This window comes from Myzus persicae, unplaced genomic scaffold (assembly GCF_001856785.1).
Source record: "Myzus persicae strain clone G006 unplaced genomic scaffold, MPER_G0061.0, whole genome shotgun sequence".
NCBI lineage: Eukaryota > Metazoa > Arthropoda > Insecta > Hemiptera > Aphididae > Myzus > Myzus persicae.
In genome coordinates, this window is record NW_019103602.1 from 322,383 (window position 1) to 344,712 (window position 22,330).

At 29.8% G+C, this 22,330-nt stretch overlaps 2 protein-coding genes across 2 annotated transcripts in view; both read left to right on the forward strand.

Annotated features, from left to right (window-relative positions):
- Positions 1-1,836, forward strand: part of LOC111034836 — a 51,496-nt gene extending 49,660 nt beyond the window's left edge. The window contains exon 15 of the mRNA XM_022316228.1: positions 621-1,836. Within this exon, the coding sequence (XP_022171920.1) occupies positions 621-1,714 (1,094 nt within the window). The 3' untranslated portion in view covers positions 1,715-1,836. The remainder of the gene's footprint in view (positions 1-620) is intronic.
- Positions 1,837-4,184: 2,348 nt separating this feature from the next.
- Positions 4,185-9,018, forward strand: LOC111034860. The gene is made up of 3 exons (XM_022316262.1): positions 4,185-4,762; positions 5,708-5,842; positions 8,915-9,018. Exons 1-3 carry the CDS (start codon positions 4,585-4,587, stop codon positions 9,016-9,018), a joined length of 417 nt encoding a protein of 138 aa, XP_022171954.1. The 5' UTR covers positions 4,185-4,584.
- Positions 9,019-22,330: the final 13,312 nt, after the last annotated feature.

Here is a 22,330-nt window from a genome sequence, read left to right on the forward strand (position 1 = left end):
TATTATTCTTATAGTTTATTCCCCGATGGCTGATTAATATATGGTTTTTGATTTATGAAATATTGTTGACATACGTAGTTATGAAGGCATGTATTTCTGGTTGATAACTGAAATGTAAAGGCAATAATTAGTACAGTAATATTCACCCACGATTTATTACGAGTACTTTGTGTTCTTTCTCTCATTTCCTTGGTCACCATATATTATATTGATGATAAGATGTGCAAAGTGCTATCCATTGGTTTATAGGTATGTGAATATATGTTTTCGGTTACTGATAAGGTTCCAACGATACGAATTCTTAATACCATTCAATATTTATTTATTTTTTATGTTTTATTATAATTTAACACTACCAATAACATTATTATAAAAAATACAGTACAGTAAATATAACTTTTTGCACTCAAGTGGTGATATTTGAGCAATCAATTCAATCTAAATTAATAATTATAGGCCACCAAAATACTCCTTTTTAAATTGTTTTATTCGTCTCAGCTAACATACTGTTGTATGGACTTAATTTATATGTTATCAAATGTCGTCAGCTGACAAACCGTGGTTATTCCCACCATCGGGTGCTCGGTAATAACACTAATACCAGACTTGTGTTTTCACAGATTACCGCCATTACTACTATTACTATTGGACGATCGGTGTAGCCTGCGGAGCGTTGGCCACTGTGCTGGCGGCCGCGGCGTTCCTGTTACTACGCTTCCGGAGCAGCGCCAGGAGGAAATCGAACGGTGGACAAACGACGTCGGATTCTTCATCTGCTGTCGTTGACCCTTCGGTGGCCGGTGGTGACAGTTTGATGTTGTCTCTGGTGCGACGTCAAAACGAGGAGAACCTCAAGCGGTTGGTAACCGGTGGAAACCGGGTTGCCGTGACGGCCGCCGGGGGTGACTACGGTGGAAGTGGCTGCGGACGCAATAATTTGTCGGCGGGATCATCTCTGAGTTGTTCGCGTGTCAGCATTGTTCACCCGTTATGCAATGTCACTTCAGCTGACGACGGATCTTCACCTGAACTGCATCGGAAACAGCATCTGAACGGAGGTGGTGATGTCGATGGAATGAATGTAGTCGACGAAAAGAGTGGAGAGAAAACAACAAACGCAGCATTACCACCAATTGCTGCCGTTAGATCTGTAGCTATAGCCGTACCTCGACAACAACAACAACCACAACAGCAACAACCACAACAACAACAACGGCCATTGGCCGCAGCAGCACCACAACCATTATTGTTGTGCAAAAAGACTTTGAACGTGGACAACGAGCAGCGACGACAATTGCAATTGATGCAACAACAACGGCAACAACAATCACCGATACACCAGCAACCACACCAACAACCGTTACACCAGCAAAATCAACTACCACTACACCAACAACAACAACAACAACAACAACAACAACAACTCGCTCACCAACCACATCAACTACCAGTACATCAACAACTTCATCAGCAGCAGCAAGTAGCAGCGCAACAGTACAACCGTCGCAGTCGTGGAGACGTTCTTAATCAACATGTACAACCTAACCAACAACAGTATCATAATCAACAGCAGCAACAACACTATACAGCGTCATTATTGCACTCAACACCGACTAACAATAACAGCAACAACAACAACATCAACAATACCAACCATAGCTCGGAAGCTGGTGACGACGAAGCTGCTCCACCGTCGCTCACCGTTTTGGTGTAGGAGATATTAACTCTTATTAAAACACCAAGTTTTGTACTTTTTTTTAAAAACTGTTTTTGTATATTTACAAATCATCAATATTATTAATTACCTGTAGTCATTACGTATAATATATATTTGTATTATTATTATTTATATATATTATATTATGATGTGTAATACCCGTATATTAGTTTTTTTTATTTTTTTATTATTATTATTATTATTATTATTATTATTATTATTATTATTATTATTATTATTATTATTATTTTTATTATTATTATTATAATCCTTATTATTATCATGATTATTAGTATGGTTAATTTCATAATTTTTTTTTTTTAATAACTACCGGCGGTACGCTTGCCATTTACTATATACGTATACGTCGCGTCATGTATGTATTAGCCCGCAAACGTGTGTGTTTTGACCTCTCTCTCACCCCTACCCAAAACGCAAGCCTAATTATATATTGTACGTGGACTATTATACCACAATATTATTTTTACTGATTATCATTATTATTAATTATTATTTTTTATTATTAATATTAAAATACATTTTTTTAATTTGTATTATTGTCTACAAGAATGATAATAACGATTTTTTCTCCGAACAACGGTTCATATTTGTATATATATATATTATATATTGTACGCCTCGCTATGCACGTGAGTCGCGTGTCTGTATCGTTTAAACTGTAAGATTTGCAACAAATATATTCTATTCGTTGAACGACAAGTGCGTTGTTAGATTATTGTAATTTATTGTTTACCACATCGCATACCCACTATCCTCCCGAAATACCTGATGATCTATTTAATAGTGTATAGTAATATAGACGAACGTCATCCAAACTCCAATTATGTAACGAACACTTGAAAATGATATTATAAGAAATATTATTGTTCTATACGAAGAATATTTTAGGTTATCTATATTAAAATATGATATTTTAAAATAATATGTGTGACGATGCGGTTGTGTAGCTGTTTTGCCTATACATTACGCCGCGTTATCAAAATCTGCAATAATAAATCGAAGCATTTAAGTTCTTTTACAGTGGATATTGAGTTACTCAACAATATACGAATATACCTAATAAGACTTTTACTCTTGGAGTATAATAGTGCTAGACCGTGATCATTGATATTCTCTGACATTATATACTAGTATATTAACACCACGGCTATGTCCGTTGTAATTTTTAGTTGAATATAAAGAAAACTGACATTTTTTGAACCACATTTCATGTCAATCCGTTATAAAAATACGAGTATACCTTTAGTCTAGAAATTATCAGTGATAAGTGATAAATGATAATCTTATTTTAAGGATTCGTTATTATTTTCTGAATGATTACATCAGCGGTTCTTAACCTTTTGTAAAACACGGACCCCCGATGAAATATTTTTAGAAATCGCGGACCCCTCTACTAATTTTTTTCCAAATACCTTGTTTTACAAAACATATCAAATTATCATAACCAAAATTATAATAACTATTTTATATTACAAATTATAGAAGTAGACATAACAAAATATACACATTTAAAATTATTTTTATTAAACTTAGTTTTTAATTTTAAACTTTAACATCATTAAACACTTAAATTTTAAAAAAAACCATGACGTCGAGATAATCATAAATGCATATACCTACGATATCACGGCCCGCCGTGACAGACAATATAAGATTATAATTTTATATGAAACAAAAATAATAATCCAAAAATATTATAATATGCACTCATGTCACGTATTAACTTATGTTAGGTGGTAAGGCTGCCGCGGACCCCGGCATGAGTATTGCGGACCCCCAGGGGGTCGCGGACCACAGGTTAAGAACCGCTGGAATACATCATTAATACATTTTTGTATATTCTTTAAATAGCAATACTTTTTGCATTGTATAATTATAGTTGTACTTATATTATAAAATAATTGTTGGACAGTTTTATATTACCGAATCACACCAAAACAGTATAATATCAATTTATATCACAGTATAAAATTATCTACGTAAGATATCTAAAAGTTGCTATGAAACCTTTGAAGAACACATTATAAAAAGGACAGCAAATAGCTTGTGACCACACCAAAGAGATCGAATCCTATGCAACATACAAATCGTATGTCAATTTTACCAACTATCCTAGTAATGGAATACAACTTTTGTATGCCTATTTGAAATTTTCATGAAGCTAACTTGAAAAAAACTTTGCCACTTTTTAATTTAATGATTTAATAATAATAATAATAATAACTCAATGTGTAACAGAGCTAGTTTATAGTCGGAGACAATTAATAGTTAATTAATATGCCAACTACAAATAATGTAGATTACAAAATACATAATATTATCGTGAAAAGTAAATATTTTAATTCATACATTGGAGAATTTATTATATTTTCAAAACAAGTTGCGTAACCAGTAAAAATCAAAATTGTTTTGAAATTTTCTGAGAACCGTTTTATTAGATGTATATGTTACCGTCAATGTCGTAAATTCAGGTAATGATGATATTGACTAGCCAATTAATATAATGCCTGGGTAACTTGGTCATTATCTATAATCAACATATATTTGTAACATTGACTTGATAAATCAGACGATGTTATAATTTGATAAATTCACTAGTTATTATAACATATCCTATCGTCGTGAAGTCAATGTTATCTTTTATCGTTTTAACTTTAAAAACCCACGTTAAGATTAGGTATATGTTTTATAACGAATAATAATAGGTATCTTTTATAGTTTTAATACTCACGGCAACTAACCTAACATAAGTATTGTTACAGTCTACGTTGTACTTTCGTATAATATAGTTTATAGTTTTGTATAGTTTTTCATTTCGAAAAGTGTTGAATTGTTTTATTAAAAAAATGAATTCAAATGAAATGCGTCAAAAATTTTACAAAGCATTATCTGATTTATTGAAAAATAAACGTGAAGATAATAAATCATTTTTAAACAAAGAAGAATATATGTTAAGATTGCAAGAAGTTAAATTAGCTAAGGAAAAAATTGGGAAGAAAAGTGCAAAGGATTACAGATACATTCGTAAGTATGATATAATAACACTCAATGGGCAAGAACGACTTATTAAATCTATAAGTAATAATTCAGAAAATGTACACTATTATGTATCAAATGACGAATTATTTGATATTTTACACGATAGTCACATTGCAATAGGTCATGGTGGTAGGGACCGCATGGTTTATGAATTAAAGACAAAATATTGTAATATTACCAAGGAAACTATTATGATATATTTAAGTCTTTGTATGCATTGTGAAAAAAAATCATCGAATCCAAAGCGAGGCCTAGTTTCTAAACCCATACTTCATAATGCATTCAATTCACGAGCCCAAGTTGACCTTATCGATATGCAAAGTCAAAGTTATAATGAATTTAAATTTATCATGAACTATCAAGACCATTTAACAAAATTCGTTCTACTTAGACCTTTAAAATCAAAACGTGCTGAAGAAATAGCATTTAATTTGATCGATATTTATACTACATTTGGTGCACCTGCAATACTCCACTCTGACAACGGAAGAGAATTTGTAAACACTATTATAACTGAGCTTAATATGATGTGGGGTGATATTAAAATAGTTCATGGCAAACCAAGGCACAGCCAAAGCCAAGGGTCGGTAGAACGAGCGAATCGCGATGTTGAAGACATTTTGGCAACATGGATGGCTGAAAATAATTCTAGAGATTGGCCATCGGAAATAAAATTTGTTCAATTCAGAAAAAATCGCGCGTTTCATTCAGGTTTGTGAATTATAATTATTAATAAAAAATGTATTAAAAAATTTAAATTTTATGTTAAACGAATATGTAATTTTAATGATAATTTAAAAAGTTGAGCATGAACTAGGTAGGTAAATAAAAAGTACATTTTTAATAATATAAAAATTTTTAAAAATATTTTATATTATTATTATCGTTTTCACATTTTTTTAAACTTAACCACATTTATTATTTAAATAGGAATTGGCAGATCACCGTATGAGGCCATGTTTGGGTGTCCTGTAAGACTTGGTGTAGCGTCAGTTGGATTTCCACTCAATGAAACCACTAATTTAAACCAAGAAGAAGATATTGAAGAAATTGATATCATTGGCGGTAACATATACATAATTTAAGCTTGAGGGACCTTCAGAAATAAGAAATTTTTTTTTCTTGTCGCCTTAAAACATGCCTAATATATATGTGTATTTTACTAATAGAAAGTAATATTGATACTCATTAATTATTTCATAATTATGTTATATATTATAGAATAATGACTTCCCTTAATTTAAAGTACAAAAAAGTAAGTAACCTTTTGAAAAAGTTTAATTACTAAAAAATACATTTAGTACATCTCAAAATATACAACAGTCGATAAACTGTACAGTGCGAGTATATCTGACATATGTTGCTATTTTTAAGTTTTAAAATATATGCATCAGTTGATTTTTTACTTTTATCTCAAAAACAGAAACAATTCAATTTTAGGTAAAGTATAAACTAAGAAATTTAAATTTAAACTATTACTTAATTTAATAAATCTCGTAATGACCTATCCAGTATTCAGTATTCACATACATTTTTAAATTATTTGATAACCACACCAACGAGGAAATGAAGTTATGAACTGGAAGAAAATCCATGAAAAAGTTTGGCACTATGTATTGTCAATTATTTTTGATTGGGATGTTAACAAGTTATGAGGAATCTGAAATAAAATAATGTTCTAAATAACAAATTAAGTACAAGAAATGCTATTATAAGCATTTGGTGAAAATGTCTAGTATCTACGGTTGTTTGTTCCGAGTTACTCCAAAAAAAAGTAAAAACAAAATCAATTTTGAGCAAAATTTCAAGTTTTTCTCAAATTCAGATTCTAATCCAGAGTATCGAATGACTGAAAGATTTTACAACGATGTGTATTTTTTTTGTCTGTCTGATATCAACATTTGGACAAGTAAAAATGAGCAATTTCCGACATCAGCATATTTTTTTGATAAAAAAGTGAATCTAGTTGGTACTATTGAGAGGTCAAAATTGAAAAAGTCCAGTTATTTATGAAATAGTCTTGAAAAGTAAAAAAACCATTTTAGATTGAATGAGACGAGATTTGAAATATTCTTACAAAATGAACACCTACAATCACAAGGGAAATTTAGAACTTGAACTTTTAACTTCGTTTTCTGTGTTATGGTACTAAAAATATTATTTTAATAAATCTACAAAACAACCAAGTATCAAAAATAAGAAACGACTTAACGAATGAAAATAATAAAATAAATAAAAAAAAAGTTAGTAAAGTTAGAAATTGGATGAAGACAATTTTAAATAATTGCACATGATTTATAATTGTGTTTGTATTACATTCATAAGTAAAATATTATCTATGGAGTCTTAGTCTTAATTTACTTAAGTCTCAATGTAATATTAATATTAATAAGTGGCGAAGGTTGCGCCGGAATTCGATAATGTGCTGCAACTTAACATAGTTCAATGTAATCTCAGACATTTCTTTACTAAATGCAGATAACTAGATAAAGATGGCAAGGTACATTTGTAATCTATCATGATGGTTGATCAGAAAGTTACTTTTGCCTTGCGATTGTAAATTTTTGGCCAACTTAAGATGATTAATGTGATTAAGTAGGGTACAAATGTGTAGTTGAAGTCTATAATAATGTTGGATAATAATATAATAATTAGACAGCAGTACAACATTATCACATAAAACATTTTTCAGGCAGGTATACTTGTTATTTGTTATATTAAGAAACTGAAAGTATATGCAAAGTTTAGGTTTATTTAAATTTGGTATAAAAACAGATTTAAATTCTGAATAATTTATTCTGAACGGTATCATGCAGTAACCTATTGAAATTGAGGAAATAGTTCGCTTTACGACAATATTCCTGGTCCAGTTAATACTTTTCTTATTGAATCCCTGTTGAAACATGTTAAGACTACATTTTGAAAAACTTTGAACTAGATAATGAACTTTATTTCATAAAAAAATCCAGTGTTTAAATTAAGTGTATTTTATTTTACCAGCATCTGTTAATTCTGTTGTATCTGACTATGATATGAAATTTATTTCGTACTCGTTTGATATCACTAAATTTTTGGCTAAAAGGTTTTTTGCACATTTTTAAGACAGTTTGTACATCCGTACACAAGTTGATATCGTTTTCACTTAGAATAGAATAATATAATATTCTTAGTCTACGGTTAACGCCATAAACTTAAGTTAGATAAAAAATAAATAAATACATATTATTTTCGATATATTCTAGGTTTGGCAGTACATTATATAATTTATACATATTACCATTGATTATAAATACTATAGATCGTCCATTGCTGTACAATATACGCGCTGAATTTGCTAGCGATCTTGATGTTGATATCTAGAACTGATCTTATGACTGAGTCACCTGATCAGTTTTGGATATCAACGCTAAAATTGACAGTAAATTCAGCATTTCGTAAATAGCGTATTTTGTACCGTAGTGGGCGATCTAAAATACTTATAATCTACGATATCACTGAATACCAAAGGAATCATATTAAGAAATATAATTAAGTCATTACTTTTAACAATTATTGTCACCCTCATAATAAACATCTTTAATATTAGCGGATGTTTGTGGTTCCAAATTCTAGTTCCTAGCTCAACTAATATAAACGATGGTTAACATACGATCTACATTGCTCTGGAGTGTTATTCATCAATAAAAAGTGAAACTCTTCAAAATTTCGGTTGAAAACTTACTACCCTACGAAAACAATATTAAGTTATAGCAGAATATTTCGCAGTTCCAAAAACTAATTTAAACAGAAATTGTGATTTTTCTAATAACCAAATTAAAAAAAAAACTATAAAGATTAATTGTAACCCTTAATTGTTACCTCGAACTTACAAACATGTCTGTTACAAATAATATGAGAATGGTTTAAATGAATTATAATTCCTAGTATTTTGATCTTACTGATGGCTTATTTAGAACCCAAGAAAAATGTAATATGTATATACATTATTTAAAAATGTATTATGTGTAATATGAGCAAGAAACTTGCATTAGTCCGATTTAGGACCTTTGTTTGAAAGAAAAAAATGTAAAAACATATACTTTTCAAAGCATCCAAGAAATTATTATGAGGTTTTCATTTTATAATGTTTATTTACAGATGACGCGGTCCGTGACATTCGTAAGTGCAAGAACTGCAGCGTACCGCATTCGTGCAGGCTGGACGTACCGTCCGATAGCAAAAGTTGCGACTTGCCTTTGTGACGTACTGACGTCCTACGACAAATAATCTGGTCCGTGACGACAATGAACCCAGACCGGCGGTCAGCCAAGTCTTTTCATCAATCATTCTCAGTGACCGAGTGTAATTATTAATAATTCGTAGGTATAAATATTTCGCTCTAATAAAGTCAAATTTACTTACTACATTCAACTTTGCATTTGGTCTTGTATCCTCAACTCTCACACATAACTGATATTTCGATTAGACTGCAACTATTGACTGAATTCATCACAGTCCTCGAAACCGTTTATTCGTATAAATTGACGTATTGTACCTTGATTGCCTATACATTACGCCGTCATAAACATAGTTTAAAATTTAGAGGTCTCTAAATTAATAGTTAAATTCACGGATACACGTAAAATTAAAATTCACGTACCCAATCATGTGAAATAAATTCCCGTAAATTTAAGAATTTAACTACACGTGAATCCGTGAATGTTGTTATTAAATCATGCGTATATTATTGTATTTGAAATTTTATTTTCAATTTATTTAGTATATTCCAATGGGATTTTTAGTTTCCACATAGCAGTAACCGGTGATCATGAACAGAACATCTTACATACGAATATTTTATGTGGTTTTTTGACAAATGTTTTATTGTGAAATTTATTTACATTTTACATAGATTTAAAAATAATTGAAAAAATAAACAATTTGAATAATGAAAATACAATTTCATGAATTTTGATACAAAAATTACGTAAATAAATTTTATTTATTTTGGATAAAAAGCAAAATATTTTCACATGCACATTTGTGTAATATATAATACGAGTATATTGTGTATTATATAATATAATACAATAGTATACAATTAATATAATATTACGATAAATTAATTATATAATATATGTTGTAGTTTAATAAATCTCAACAGATAAATAGATATTCATGTGTACGTTGGTATTTTAAATTATAGTAAGGTATAAGAAGGTACTATACATGCTAAATGAAATTGAATAACAATAATTTATATTAAAAAAAACATAAGCATTTTTATTCTAATAATTTTCTACTAAAAAAAAATCAACATATATTTTTCGACAGCAAACAGTGTCTTTTTGGTGTAACTATATTACCTGCTTTAGGAAAACATCTTTCCGAACTGACTGTCGACTGATGTTGCCGATATTGTCAAATATTTTAATGACAACTTAGCTATAGCTGGATACTTATGTTCCCGTTGTTTTCCACCAACCTGATGGATCAAAGTCAAATTTTAATTCTGTTTTTGATAGGTAGTCTTGAATGTAGTTGAAACTGATCAGCTATGTCATTCTCGGGAAGATTTTCATTACAATATAAAAATTTGAGATCGCTATTGCCGAACGATGTATGTTGTTGTGGCAGTTGCTGATGGACACAGAACAACAAAATAATTTAATAAATGTTTAACATGATAGCGAATTTCTTCCCTAACATGAATCGGTTCATGTTCCAGATCCTTATATCTATAGAATCTACGAAACTTGAAATATGTCCAACAGAAATTGTTTACATTAATAAACATGTATTGTCATTTTACTATAGTATTGTTTATGAAACATTTATTTTTAGAATATTAGACATAAATATTTATAGTTTTTAGTTTTTTACTAACATTATTAACATATCTTTTTTAAATAATTCACTAAAATTAAATGTGTTAAGTAAATATTATGTCTTAAGCACACTTGAAGTAAATATAAGTGATTTACTAATTAATTACACGTGAAATAAATTTACGGATTTTTAATTTAAGTAACAAAAAACACGTGATTACTTGAATCTTAATTGACGTTCGGAACATCTAGTTGAAATAATTTTTCTAGCTAGTTACTTTGAATATGTTCACAAGACTTGAACGCAATTGAAATGTATAAAATGCACTTATAATAGGTCAATACGTATGTAAATTGAAAAGTACCAACAAATAATTATGCAAGGGTAAACTATAGTTCTGCATTGATAATATAGTACTAGTTAAAATTAAAATTAATGATCATTTTAGTGAGTAACAGACATTTTAAATAATGGTGTTATAAATAGTATATTAATATTATTTATTATCATAATAATTTTTAGATAAGAATATATTAGGCAATATGTCTAAATTTCATTTAAAAATTGTTTAAGTTCTAAACTCATAATTAAAATATTATACTAATCGTATTATTTTAAAATGCGTTGGGTGCTTACTATTTTTTCTTAACTTTTATCGTGTTAGAAAAACAAATACTGCACATAGAAATACAAACCATCAATAAACCAATTTAATGTAGCAAATGTAAAAACAGCAATTTTTAACCATTTTGAAAAGTGAGATAAAAGTAGGGACATACTTAACTCCATGTACATACATATTAATTTTATAATGATTTTGTTTGTCTCACCTCAAAATAGATAACTGTCTGTCGCAATTAAACATGTTTTATATACTCAATGTGAAAAGACTTTCAAATAACAGGTCATGAAAATAATAACTAATTGTTCAAAGTTAGTTTTATGATATAATAGTATTATTTCAATGTTTCATAAAATTACACTTAAATAAAAACAAAAAAATAAAAATATTTCATGTTCTTGATTTTTTATTATTCGTCATTTCTTGGCTATTGTCACACATTTCAAGAATACTAACCACATGTTTCTGTTACGAAAGTTTAATGCTAGTATTCCAATAAGTTGCGGTAAACAACTCTTAAAAAAAAATTTTTTACGATATTTTGGAAAAGTATTTTACTTTTTCCCGTAATTAGATTAAATACTAGTATATATTACCTAGATGTAAGAATATATTATAATCACAGGAGAATATCAATCATACATTTCAAATTTTTAGATTAGATTATTTTGATGGATGGTCACCTGATGACAAAGTGATGAATATCAGAATATTATAATCAGTGGAGGTGGAGTGATAACTATTTATAAGCTACTACGAAATAACAATGATGAAGTTAAGTTTCGATTAGATCTTACAATTAAACAGGTAATTTTAGTAGATGTATTCAATTAGAATTTAATGATAAATAATGGTTTACAAAAATAAAAAATCGTTGCGAAGGAGATGGGGGAATTTTGAATCGTATTTTCAAGGTTGCTTACTGAGAAACAAAATTGTAAGTTTTGCACATAGATCGTAAAAATGTAAAAATAAATCGATTATTTAAAATACTATGAAGATGCTATTAAGTCTAGAAAAAGTAAACATGAATTTTTGTGGAAAATTTCAAATCACAATATTTCTTAATTTATAAAATAAAAATAAAAAAGGAATATTTTGTTGAATAACTGGTGTTGTGTTTGTGTTTGTTTTATTTTTTTATTATTTTCTTAGTTTATTCCTGTTTCAACAATCATTAATTAATAATTATATATACATTTTTTTAATTATTATTTTTCTTAGTCCAACTGATGTCAACTAGATGAAATATTTTAACAGAGCCACCAGTCAGTTCAATATTGAAGGAAACTGCGATGAATGATTTTTGGAATGCAAAAAATTAATGAAACAAACACACATAAGTGTAATAATGTAATACAAATCGGAATCTAAAATGTAAAATGCCAATACCTGTAACATACAATTAGATTTAGATTTTCATACAAGTCAAATTTCGTGATTTATGAATAAAATAAAATATACTACTAGGTAGGTAATCAGCAAAAGGTTTTATTAGTTTTTAAACTTTTTATATATATATCATAGTTGGATACATTAATATGGTTGAATATTATACATACAATTTTGAGCACTGATAGCATATGCTGTATCTTGTAACAATCTACGTTATGGGGCGCTTATTTTTATTTTTTAATCAAGTTGTCAACATTATACATATATATTTAAATGTTATATTTTTGACTATAAAATTATTTTAGTCGTTTAATTATAAAATATATTTTTCTTCTACCTCTTGTGACCCGCTAAAATAATAACAATTCCAATTAAATTGTTGGCGAGAACCTTCAAGTAAAAATCTAAAATTAATCATAGTCACACAAAGTTGTATAGGTATAGACTTGTATAGTTTAATTTTTATTCATATTAAGTTCTAAATAGTATTTTTTCATTAAATTAATATCTTATGTTTGCTTAACAAATTATTAAAGTATTAAATATAGTTACTTAAGAATGTCTTTATAGTTAACTACATAATAACTCCCATCTTTTTAGAAATGCATGAAACATGTTAAAATAATATGTTTTAAACACCATATTAAGAAATAAGAATTAATAGAACGAGATGAAATTTATTATTTTCAATTATCATATTTTATAAACTATTTTTCATGGTTATTGAACACATATGTACAACACAGTGTTCAATTCAGTTCTATATTATTTTATTTTGATATTTAATTAATTATACTAGCTGAATTACCCGGCGTTGCCCGGGAAAAACTCCTTTTGGGTGTAAAACGTTGTGAAAGCAATGTCTTTTTAAGTGTAAATTATATAATATTTTTAAGTGTAACCACATCAGTCTAGAACTGAAGTAGTGTTGTTTGGACACCCCCTTCCATGAAGCCGTCCAACTTTCGTAAATTAATAACCATATAATATTACTTACTGTATAGTATAATAGCTGGTTCACCCGGCTTAGCCCGGGAGGTATTCAACTACATTATATAAAAAAAATGAGGATGAAAAAACTACAATTTTCTTTAATTATCTCTGTACGAATATCTATTAAGGTTATAAAACTTCTTTGTAAACAATATTTTTTGTTCTTTGGTGAGGCGCATACACATATAGATTTTTTGCCGAGCTGACACGGGAGCAAGCAACATAAAATTATCCATGGGTAAAACAGGGATTCGTAATGTCAAGGCCTGCAACCTTCAGTGTCTGTCCCTGTGCCTTATTGATAGACATAGAAAAACAAAGCTTTATAGGAAATTGTACTCGTTTAAATTCGAACGGGTATTCATTAGTAATCATCGATATCCTGGGAATGAAAACAACATGACCTTGGGCTGAGCCTGAAAGAATTTTAGCAAGTCGTATAATAATTCTCTGTAAGTATTTGGGGCTATCGACATTCGCCGTTGTACTTCGCTCACCGAATCACCCATGAAATATATTTGCAAAAATTTCGGTTCGTCGGGGTTGTTTGGTAAAATAGACCCATAGCTAAATTATAGACTTGACCCTGAACTTTAAATGTAGGCATAAAATCACCATGTCTGATTTCATTGGCACCGAATGAAGTCATTTGGAAAGCAGAATTGTAAACACGAATCATATCAAGAAAATGTTAAAAATCTCGATGAGAATGATTCAAAAGACTTTTTAATGGTTCCGGTGGATCAGCAATTTCTGCCAATAAAACTTTTCCTCCTGAACAGCAGAGACCTGGTGGTTCTATAGGCCATTTGAATGCACGACAGAAATTGCACTTGGTATTCATATTTCCTATCGAAACGTGAGAATCATTTCTATAATCAATCGATTTATTATAATTGAAGGCGGACATAAAGCGTTGGCACCATGGGGCTCGCGGATCATTTTGATTATTGTTGTTATTGTTATCACTGGTATTGCCATTATGCAGGTTGTTGCCCTTATTGTCAACCATATTTTGATCGTGCATTTGCGAATGATTGTTCCTAGTTAAGCGCATCCTTTTGGCACTATTTGTGGAGCGGCCAAGTTTTGATTTCCTTGTCTTGGACACAATGTGACCAATAAAAAAAAAATCCTTCAAAATTAACAACTTACCCAAATCCTAATTAATTATTAAATAACTTAATTAAAACTGCATGACAATTGGATAAGAATATTCGAAGCCAAACCTTAACAAAGATTTCCTCTTTTGTTCTTTTTCTTGTTCTACCGAAAACGATAGAAAAGTATTACACAGTCCATATAACGAAAATAATATCAGCGTACGGCGATGTTAAAATAAATACGGAAATCTATACCTATATCTGTGGTTGTCGAGTTTGATTGTTTTTTATTTACAGCCAGCGACTATGTCTTACTAAAAAAGGTATATAGGTATACAATTTACACATTTATTTTAATTAATAATAACTAATGATTAATTAACATTATCGGTCTTTATTTATGCCTAAAACCTGCTCTGTGATATCCTCTTTCGTTTAAAAAAAACTGCATGACAATTGGATAAGAAGTTTCGAAGCCAAACCATAACAAAGATTTCCCCTTTTGCTTGATTTCAGTTTTATATTAATTAAATAAATGTACTACCGAGTACTATCATTTTTAATTTGATGTTGCTTATTATTAGAAGGTTAAATACATAAATTAAATAAAAAAACATCAAAATTTGCCTATTTTTTAAGCATTTCCAGCTAGTCTGAGTGTAAGGAATAAAGATAAAAATGTCTTTGGGAAAAATTATCCTAGCAGACAAATATTCTAACGAAAAAAAAGTCAAAGGAAAAATATCAAAAATAAAATATACACATGTATCTAAGTAATATCTGGAACAAAAAAGTTTACACAGCATTTACTGTTTATTATTATTATTTATTTAAGTGGATTTTTAATAATTTTATACTTTTATTTTAGAATTTTTTTTTATTCAAATAGATTATAATACGTTCTATTCTATTTTAAGTGGCTAAGTCAAGAATTTTTTTCTCTATTTATAGTTTTTTTTTTTTAGACAAAATAATCCATGTAAATGAAGTAGGTAGGTACTGTATGCAATCATAATATTACTTTGAATGTATATACTGGTTAGTGGTTGGTTCCAGATATTACGCATTTGGTTTTTTAATACTTTGATAATTTTTCTGTTCCCATATTGTTCCGGTTACCATGTGATTATAGCTTATAATATCAGATCATTGTTCATTATAAGTAAAAATATATATAGGTATGCCAAATTACATACAAATAATTTAAGAAATTTAAGAATTAAAACATTTAAAGTAACTATATATCAATAGTGAGATAATGGTCGGTTAAATATAGTCCTGTGGCCCAGCCGTGGTTAATTTATTAAATTTTAGTGAACCATTAAATTAATCAATTTTTTTCATACAAATCGGTAACAAAATGTTATTTTAAAAATATTTTAGTATCGAGTAAATTTTTATTGTGTATTCGACAAAATCTAAATCCTAATATGTAAACTATAGATCATCGGCTTTCTAGTTGCACCACTAATTTAAATAGTTATAATGATTCATTAAAAGCATCTTGTATTTACAATAAAATCCTAGCTAGTAAGAAGTGACGTATAGTGTTGACTGATGAAGATTTAATGTAATCATTAGTTATAAGTTGAAACAATGACAGTGCATTTATGACCTTCATTATGCCATGGACTGTGTTAATTAATTACAACTATCACAAGTGATTTATCTAATTACATAGTTATAATTAACGTCTTAAATTTATATTATGATCTTTTGCTAGGGCAATTCTACAGTAATTTAATAATACGTGGTTTGTGGACTGTGGTAAAGTATAATTCACTATATAAAATAAAATATTGAGATAAACCTAAACCTATTTCTACTAATATTTCGTTTAGATATTAATTTTAAGCAAATTGTACGAAAAACTTTGCATTCGATTGACCTATATCAATATATATATGTTATATGATTTAATAACGCTGTAGTAATTACATCTAATCCAATTCATTTCAAGAAAATTAAAAAATGTATAACCTATTGTAATTTGATCACTACATTTCAATAATTATCAAAAATATTACAAAAATATTTTTCTTAAATTGTTGTCACCAAATTGGAACAAATGATTCGAAAAAACACTTTTAAAAATATTGATCTTCCACGGAGATCCTTCGGCCTTGAAGTATTTAAGCATTTTTAAGACATAGGTACTGTAACCATAAACCCATAAAAAATAGTTAGTCAAGTAAATCCAAAAGGTTAATCTGAAATAACTCATTATTCAAACATTTTGATGTTGCTACTTTAAGTAATATCAATAATTATCATTTATCACACTTAGATGGTTGAACCCATAATTGTAATTTGAATATTACTGAATTAAACATGTTTGTTTTAGGTATAAAGTCCATAGTGTGATATAATAATATAATGATATAGTTAATTAATATTTTATTACTAAACAACCAACATTAGATTCATTAATATAATGTAAATATAAGTATTTGTATGTATAAGTTAGACATATGATTAATACATAATATAATTACTGTGTGTCATGTGTATATCATTTTTCAGTGGAAATTAAACATTTATTTGAGCGGTTGAATTGTGCAAACCGTTTTTTTTTTTTTTTTTGCTTTTTTCATATTTTACAGTGATTTTCGAGTGTATGTAATTAAGTTGTTGAGTGCTATGTTAGCCACTTGTTTTGATGATTTAAGGTGATTAAGGTCACTAACCCTGATCATAATATTCTTTGTAAAATTCTGAAGGAAACAATTTGTGATTAATAAATTTTCGAGTACCTAAACATTGTAATCTACATAGCAGGTTTTCCACCCTAATGTACATTGTTTGAAACGATATAAGTACTATTTAATTAATTGTTTTTTTTCTTTTAAATCTGCTCACAATTGCTAATTCAGAATTTGAAAAACTTTGGAATAATGTTTGATTTAGATATTTAATATTAATGCCATTTCCCAAGTATAATAGATGAAAAATGTGGCAAGTATCATATATGCTTCTTCAAAACGATTTTTCAGCTCTTTCATGTTGCTACAGTGATATGTGATAGCTGGTTAACAGAAACTGAAGATAACTTAAATTTTAAAGTAACTATATTTTATAGTCTTATAAATAGTTTAATATCTAGTTTTAGATAGTATCTAGCGATCAGCCAGTCTATAGAATATCTATACAATATTAATTATTAGTAAAAACCTATTAATATTATAATATATAATTATTACAATTTGACTATATATTTTTCATAAGACTTTTATTCGTGAAAAATTGAAAATGTGGTTTACTTAAAGAGATTACTGTTCAACATTTAGTGAAATAAATATTAAGGAACCATGTACCTATCAATGTTTACCCCTCCCCATATTTTCATAAACTATTTATTGAAGACTATTTAGTATTCCTGTGACCGCATTATCAAAGCTTTCTTGTTAACTAAATTATAAATCTAACATAACCTTCACAACTTACATGATCAACATCTATATGTTTATCATAATTTTTATTAAATATTGAAAAACTTCATACTTAAATTGTTTGTATTCATAAATTGATTGAGATATAGTTGTACAGACAACTTAGGTCACTCAGAAGTAAAAAATACCTACCAGCTAATTTTTAAGTTCTTTACTCATTATTTGTCGCATCTGTGTTTTAAATTTATTTATTTATATTTGTCGAGGTAATTTTACAGTTTTTTTTAACTCTATTTATTTATTCATAAAACTATACGAATGAAAAAAACCTAAAACTCGCTCTTTAAAATTATATAATAATAGTGAAAATGTATTACAATCTTGCTTATGCGTAGGTACATATCATTATAATTTATATCGTATATTGTTTCATGAATCTTAAAAACTTTGACTATAACTTGTTATATTAAATATGCTATATATGTGCTTCTCAAATTTCAATTTCGCACATGGGCCTTAATTGGTTTAGTTACGGTACTGGAAACCTAACCTGTTTTAAAATTTACGTTGTTTATAATATATGAATAATATTTTTTTAATTAGCCTTTATAAAAAATTAAGCTCAACAATAAAGTATCTTATCCTATTCTGTCAATGTGTTATATTATATATCATATATTATGAATAAAAATATAAAATAATACAAAACTTTTTTAGTGAGCGAAATCAGCGATGTGATTAACATTCAGACTGGTATGTTACGTGCACGCTTTTTTATTTTATTACGGCAGGCCACGGCGCTCTTATTCATAATATTTTACATCAATCTTGCTAAGTCATGTATAACATAGATATACGCTGTTTTGTAGCAAGACAGTGACAATTAATTAACGCAAACAGAGGAAATATAATAATAATAATAGTTAAATATAGCATATAACATTACCCTTTTAAATAGCTTTCTTTTTTTAAGCATTAGCTTTTTAATTTTCACGTATTTTGTTATTGATATACAAATATATTGTTTCTTTTTTAAATTTACTTATGACAACTGTAATTGTTATACATTGAGTTAAATATTCTGAGATTGTTCGGATTGTTGACATGTGCAATTTAATATACGGTATACGTCTAAGCGTGGAATAGCCACACATTATATATAGGCATATAAATTTAAGGAATGCCAAGCTAATTTGCTATATACTTGTAGGTACTTGTATAGGTAAAATTCAATCAACAATTAACAAAAAACGATTTTCAAAAGGAATTACATTTACCACGGCCCCCACCGAAACAGCACTAGACATTTTTATTAGAAGATATATTATAGGATATAAACATTTGAGATTTTGTAGATCACACATCGCCACATTGGATTCCAACGAAACCTACATAAACTTATCGAAATTTACATTTAAGGGCAGATAGGTAACTATGATGGCCCCAAGAGGCAAAAAAGATAGTATACGCTTTTTTAAAAGAATTTCGGATGAGTTCTAAAGGTAGGTACAAATTATAAAATTAAAAATATTTATGTCCAATGAATTTATTGCATCATTTTTTAGGTTCTCGAGCTCGAGATTCTAGCATCTTTGTGTGGTGTGCGGTATATAGGTGACCTACGGGTAATTTTCTTCTCTGCATAGCAAAAAAGTGGCTATTATTCACCCCTTGGGCCCCGAATATTATATTATATTATACCGCCCAGTAGTCCTCCTACAATCCTACCCATAATATACCATAGCACAGGGATGGAAAACTTTTTGAACACACTGCGTGCCCAAAATTAGTAATAACCTTTTTTTTTTCTAGAATGAAAAAAATATTAAAAATATTATATTTTGTTACACTATATAATTTGATTGTACAATTAATGTATTAGTATAAAAAGGTCAGTTTAGGTTAGGTCCTATAATATTTCTCGGAAGTAAATGCGAAAGCAGTTCCCGCGGCGTCGTCGATTTAAAAAAAAAAAAGGTCCTATAATATCGCATATACATATTATGTAATATATAATAGTAAACATTTTCGCGTGCTATAGATTTGCCATCCCCGCCAAAGCATATCGCCATCAGACGCCATGTAGGTACCTCCTATACGTATACCTATACAACCACCCTGCAAATACGCGTCATACCGTGGTACTAATAGTTAAGCGCGATGTACGCCATTGTTGCCACGCGAGTCGCATGCACACGCGCACACGCACGCCACGACGCCGCCGGCGGACACCGCTGCGCCATCGGCGACGAGACAACGCCGCGGCGGGGGCGTTAAACCCGCCAGAGACGGTATTTACACGCGAGCGCAATCGTCCGTCGAGAGCGGGCGTGCGGTAAACGGCCCGTGTAAAACCGCGGCCGATATATGGACCGCATCGCCTGTGCCTGCCTATATACGCGATATCATATGATGGGCCGCGCGTATGCCATAATATAATATATTACACTCGGCCGTCCATCGCCCGCGCCGGTGATTTATCGCCGCTATTATTATATATATTATACGACTCTGTGTGCGTGTGTGTGTGTGTGTGTGTGTGTCACGCTCACAGTGCAGGTTGTGCGTATTTCGGGAATCGTTATAATGCTGCTGTGCAGTGCTGCTGCTGCTGCTGCTGCATTGTTCTCGAGGTTATTTTCGTATGACGTGTCTGAGTGTGCTTGCTGCGGATTATGTACACGTAGTACCTGTATTATATTATTGTGTATTTATAAGAATACTTTAGCTGCTGCGGTGTAACTCGGTGAGTATCTGTGGTTGGGAATAATAAAATATATAAACGATATGCATGATGCGTGATACATAAAAGCTGAAGGTGCCCGGTACCAATACATTGAGAGAGTCTATATAGTTGAAACTTGAAATTATAGTTTTTTCATGTTGGTGGCAATGATTTGGCCGTCAGAGATGCACGTCTGCAGTGTATTTTTTTGAATGTAGGTACGTTTTTAAAAATGTCGAATGTCAAAAGTTTGAATATTTACGTCATCTGTATAGTTATCACCGGGGAAAATGTGTACCAGGTTGGGCAATATTCTCCGATGGCTGCAGTTACCATTTGGCATTTTATGATAGAAACTAATTGTTTGATAGTCTCCTCTTATTAATTACATACCACTAATAAATAAACAATATCGTCAGTAGTAGTATTTAGTATATATCGACCGCCATATAAGCATAATAAGTCCCTAACAACAGTTGGTTATTTGTACCTACTCTGTAGCAGTCGAAATCCATGGCTATCATATTATTTTAGTTAAAATAATTAATAACTGTTATTTACCGATACCAATAATATTAAGAAAAACAAATTTTCTCATTTATTTATTATTTGTACCTATTTAAGTTGAAATCGGGTTTCTAATTTATTCTTAGCAGTATAGTGAAATCACAAAAATTAGAGCCTCTTGGGGTTTGTAGTGCCTTTGTCACTCTAAGTCACTTGACACATTTGCTTTCCGCTTAGCATGAACTTTGTAGGTAGGTGCTAACCGGGTAGGTGTTTCGGGAATCGTCGTAACTTTTATAATCTATATATATAAGAATCTAACTTGATTTTGGAGACGAAGAAACCCGGTTTTCAACCCTCATTATAATTATAATAATAATTATCTAATGACCAATTATTTTCATATATTCACCGATAGTGATGTCTGTTTTTTTTATAACTTTATAATCGTTGTATTATTTTTATAGCCAAAAAATAGTCTTATGTTTTTAAATTAAATTATAAAATAATAATTTCTTCCGGAGGAAGGTCGGGCAGCTAGTATATTATAATACTGCAACAATGTGTCGGTACTCGAGTAATATTTTTTTCTCGAGAAAGAGTCTTCGTACGAGTTTCTATATGCAAGTATTAGATACTGTACTGCAGTCTGCAATATATACCAGATTTAGGGAATTTTCGACACGGGTCCCAAAAGCTTAGAGTTTAAACTGACCACTATATACATCGTACGTCGTGTTCCGCATAAATATTTGTGTAATAATAATAATAATAATAATACTATGTCATAACTTTATATGCGTTAAATCATATAGGCGATAAAAAAATCTGCCCTTCGCTGTGCAAGGCGGAGGAGGGTCTGTTGGCTGTTGCACGTCGGGTGGATTTCGTGCAGAGTGGAACAATCGGCGGTGGTGGTGACGGTGTCGGCGAGGACGACAACGATTGGTGGTGGCAGTAGCGTTTCCGTCGCCGGCCGCCGCTGTGGTGGGCGGGGTCACGGCGTCGCGT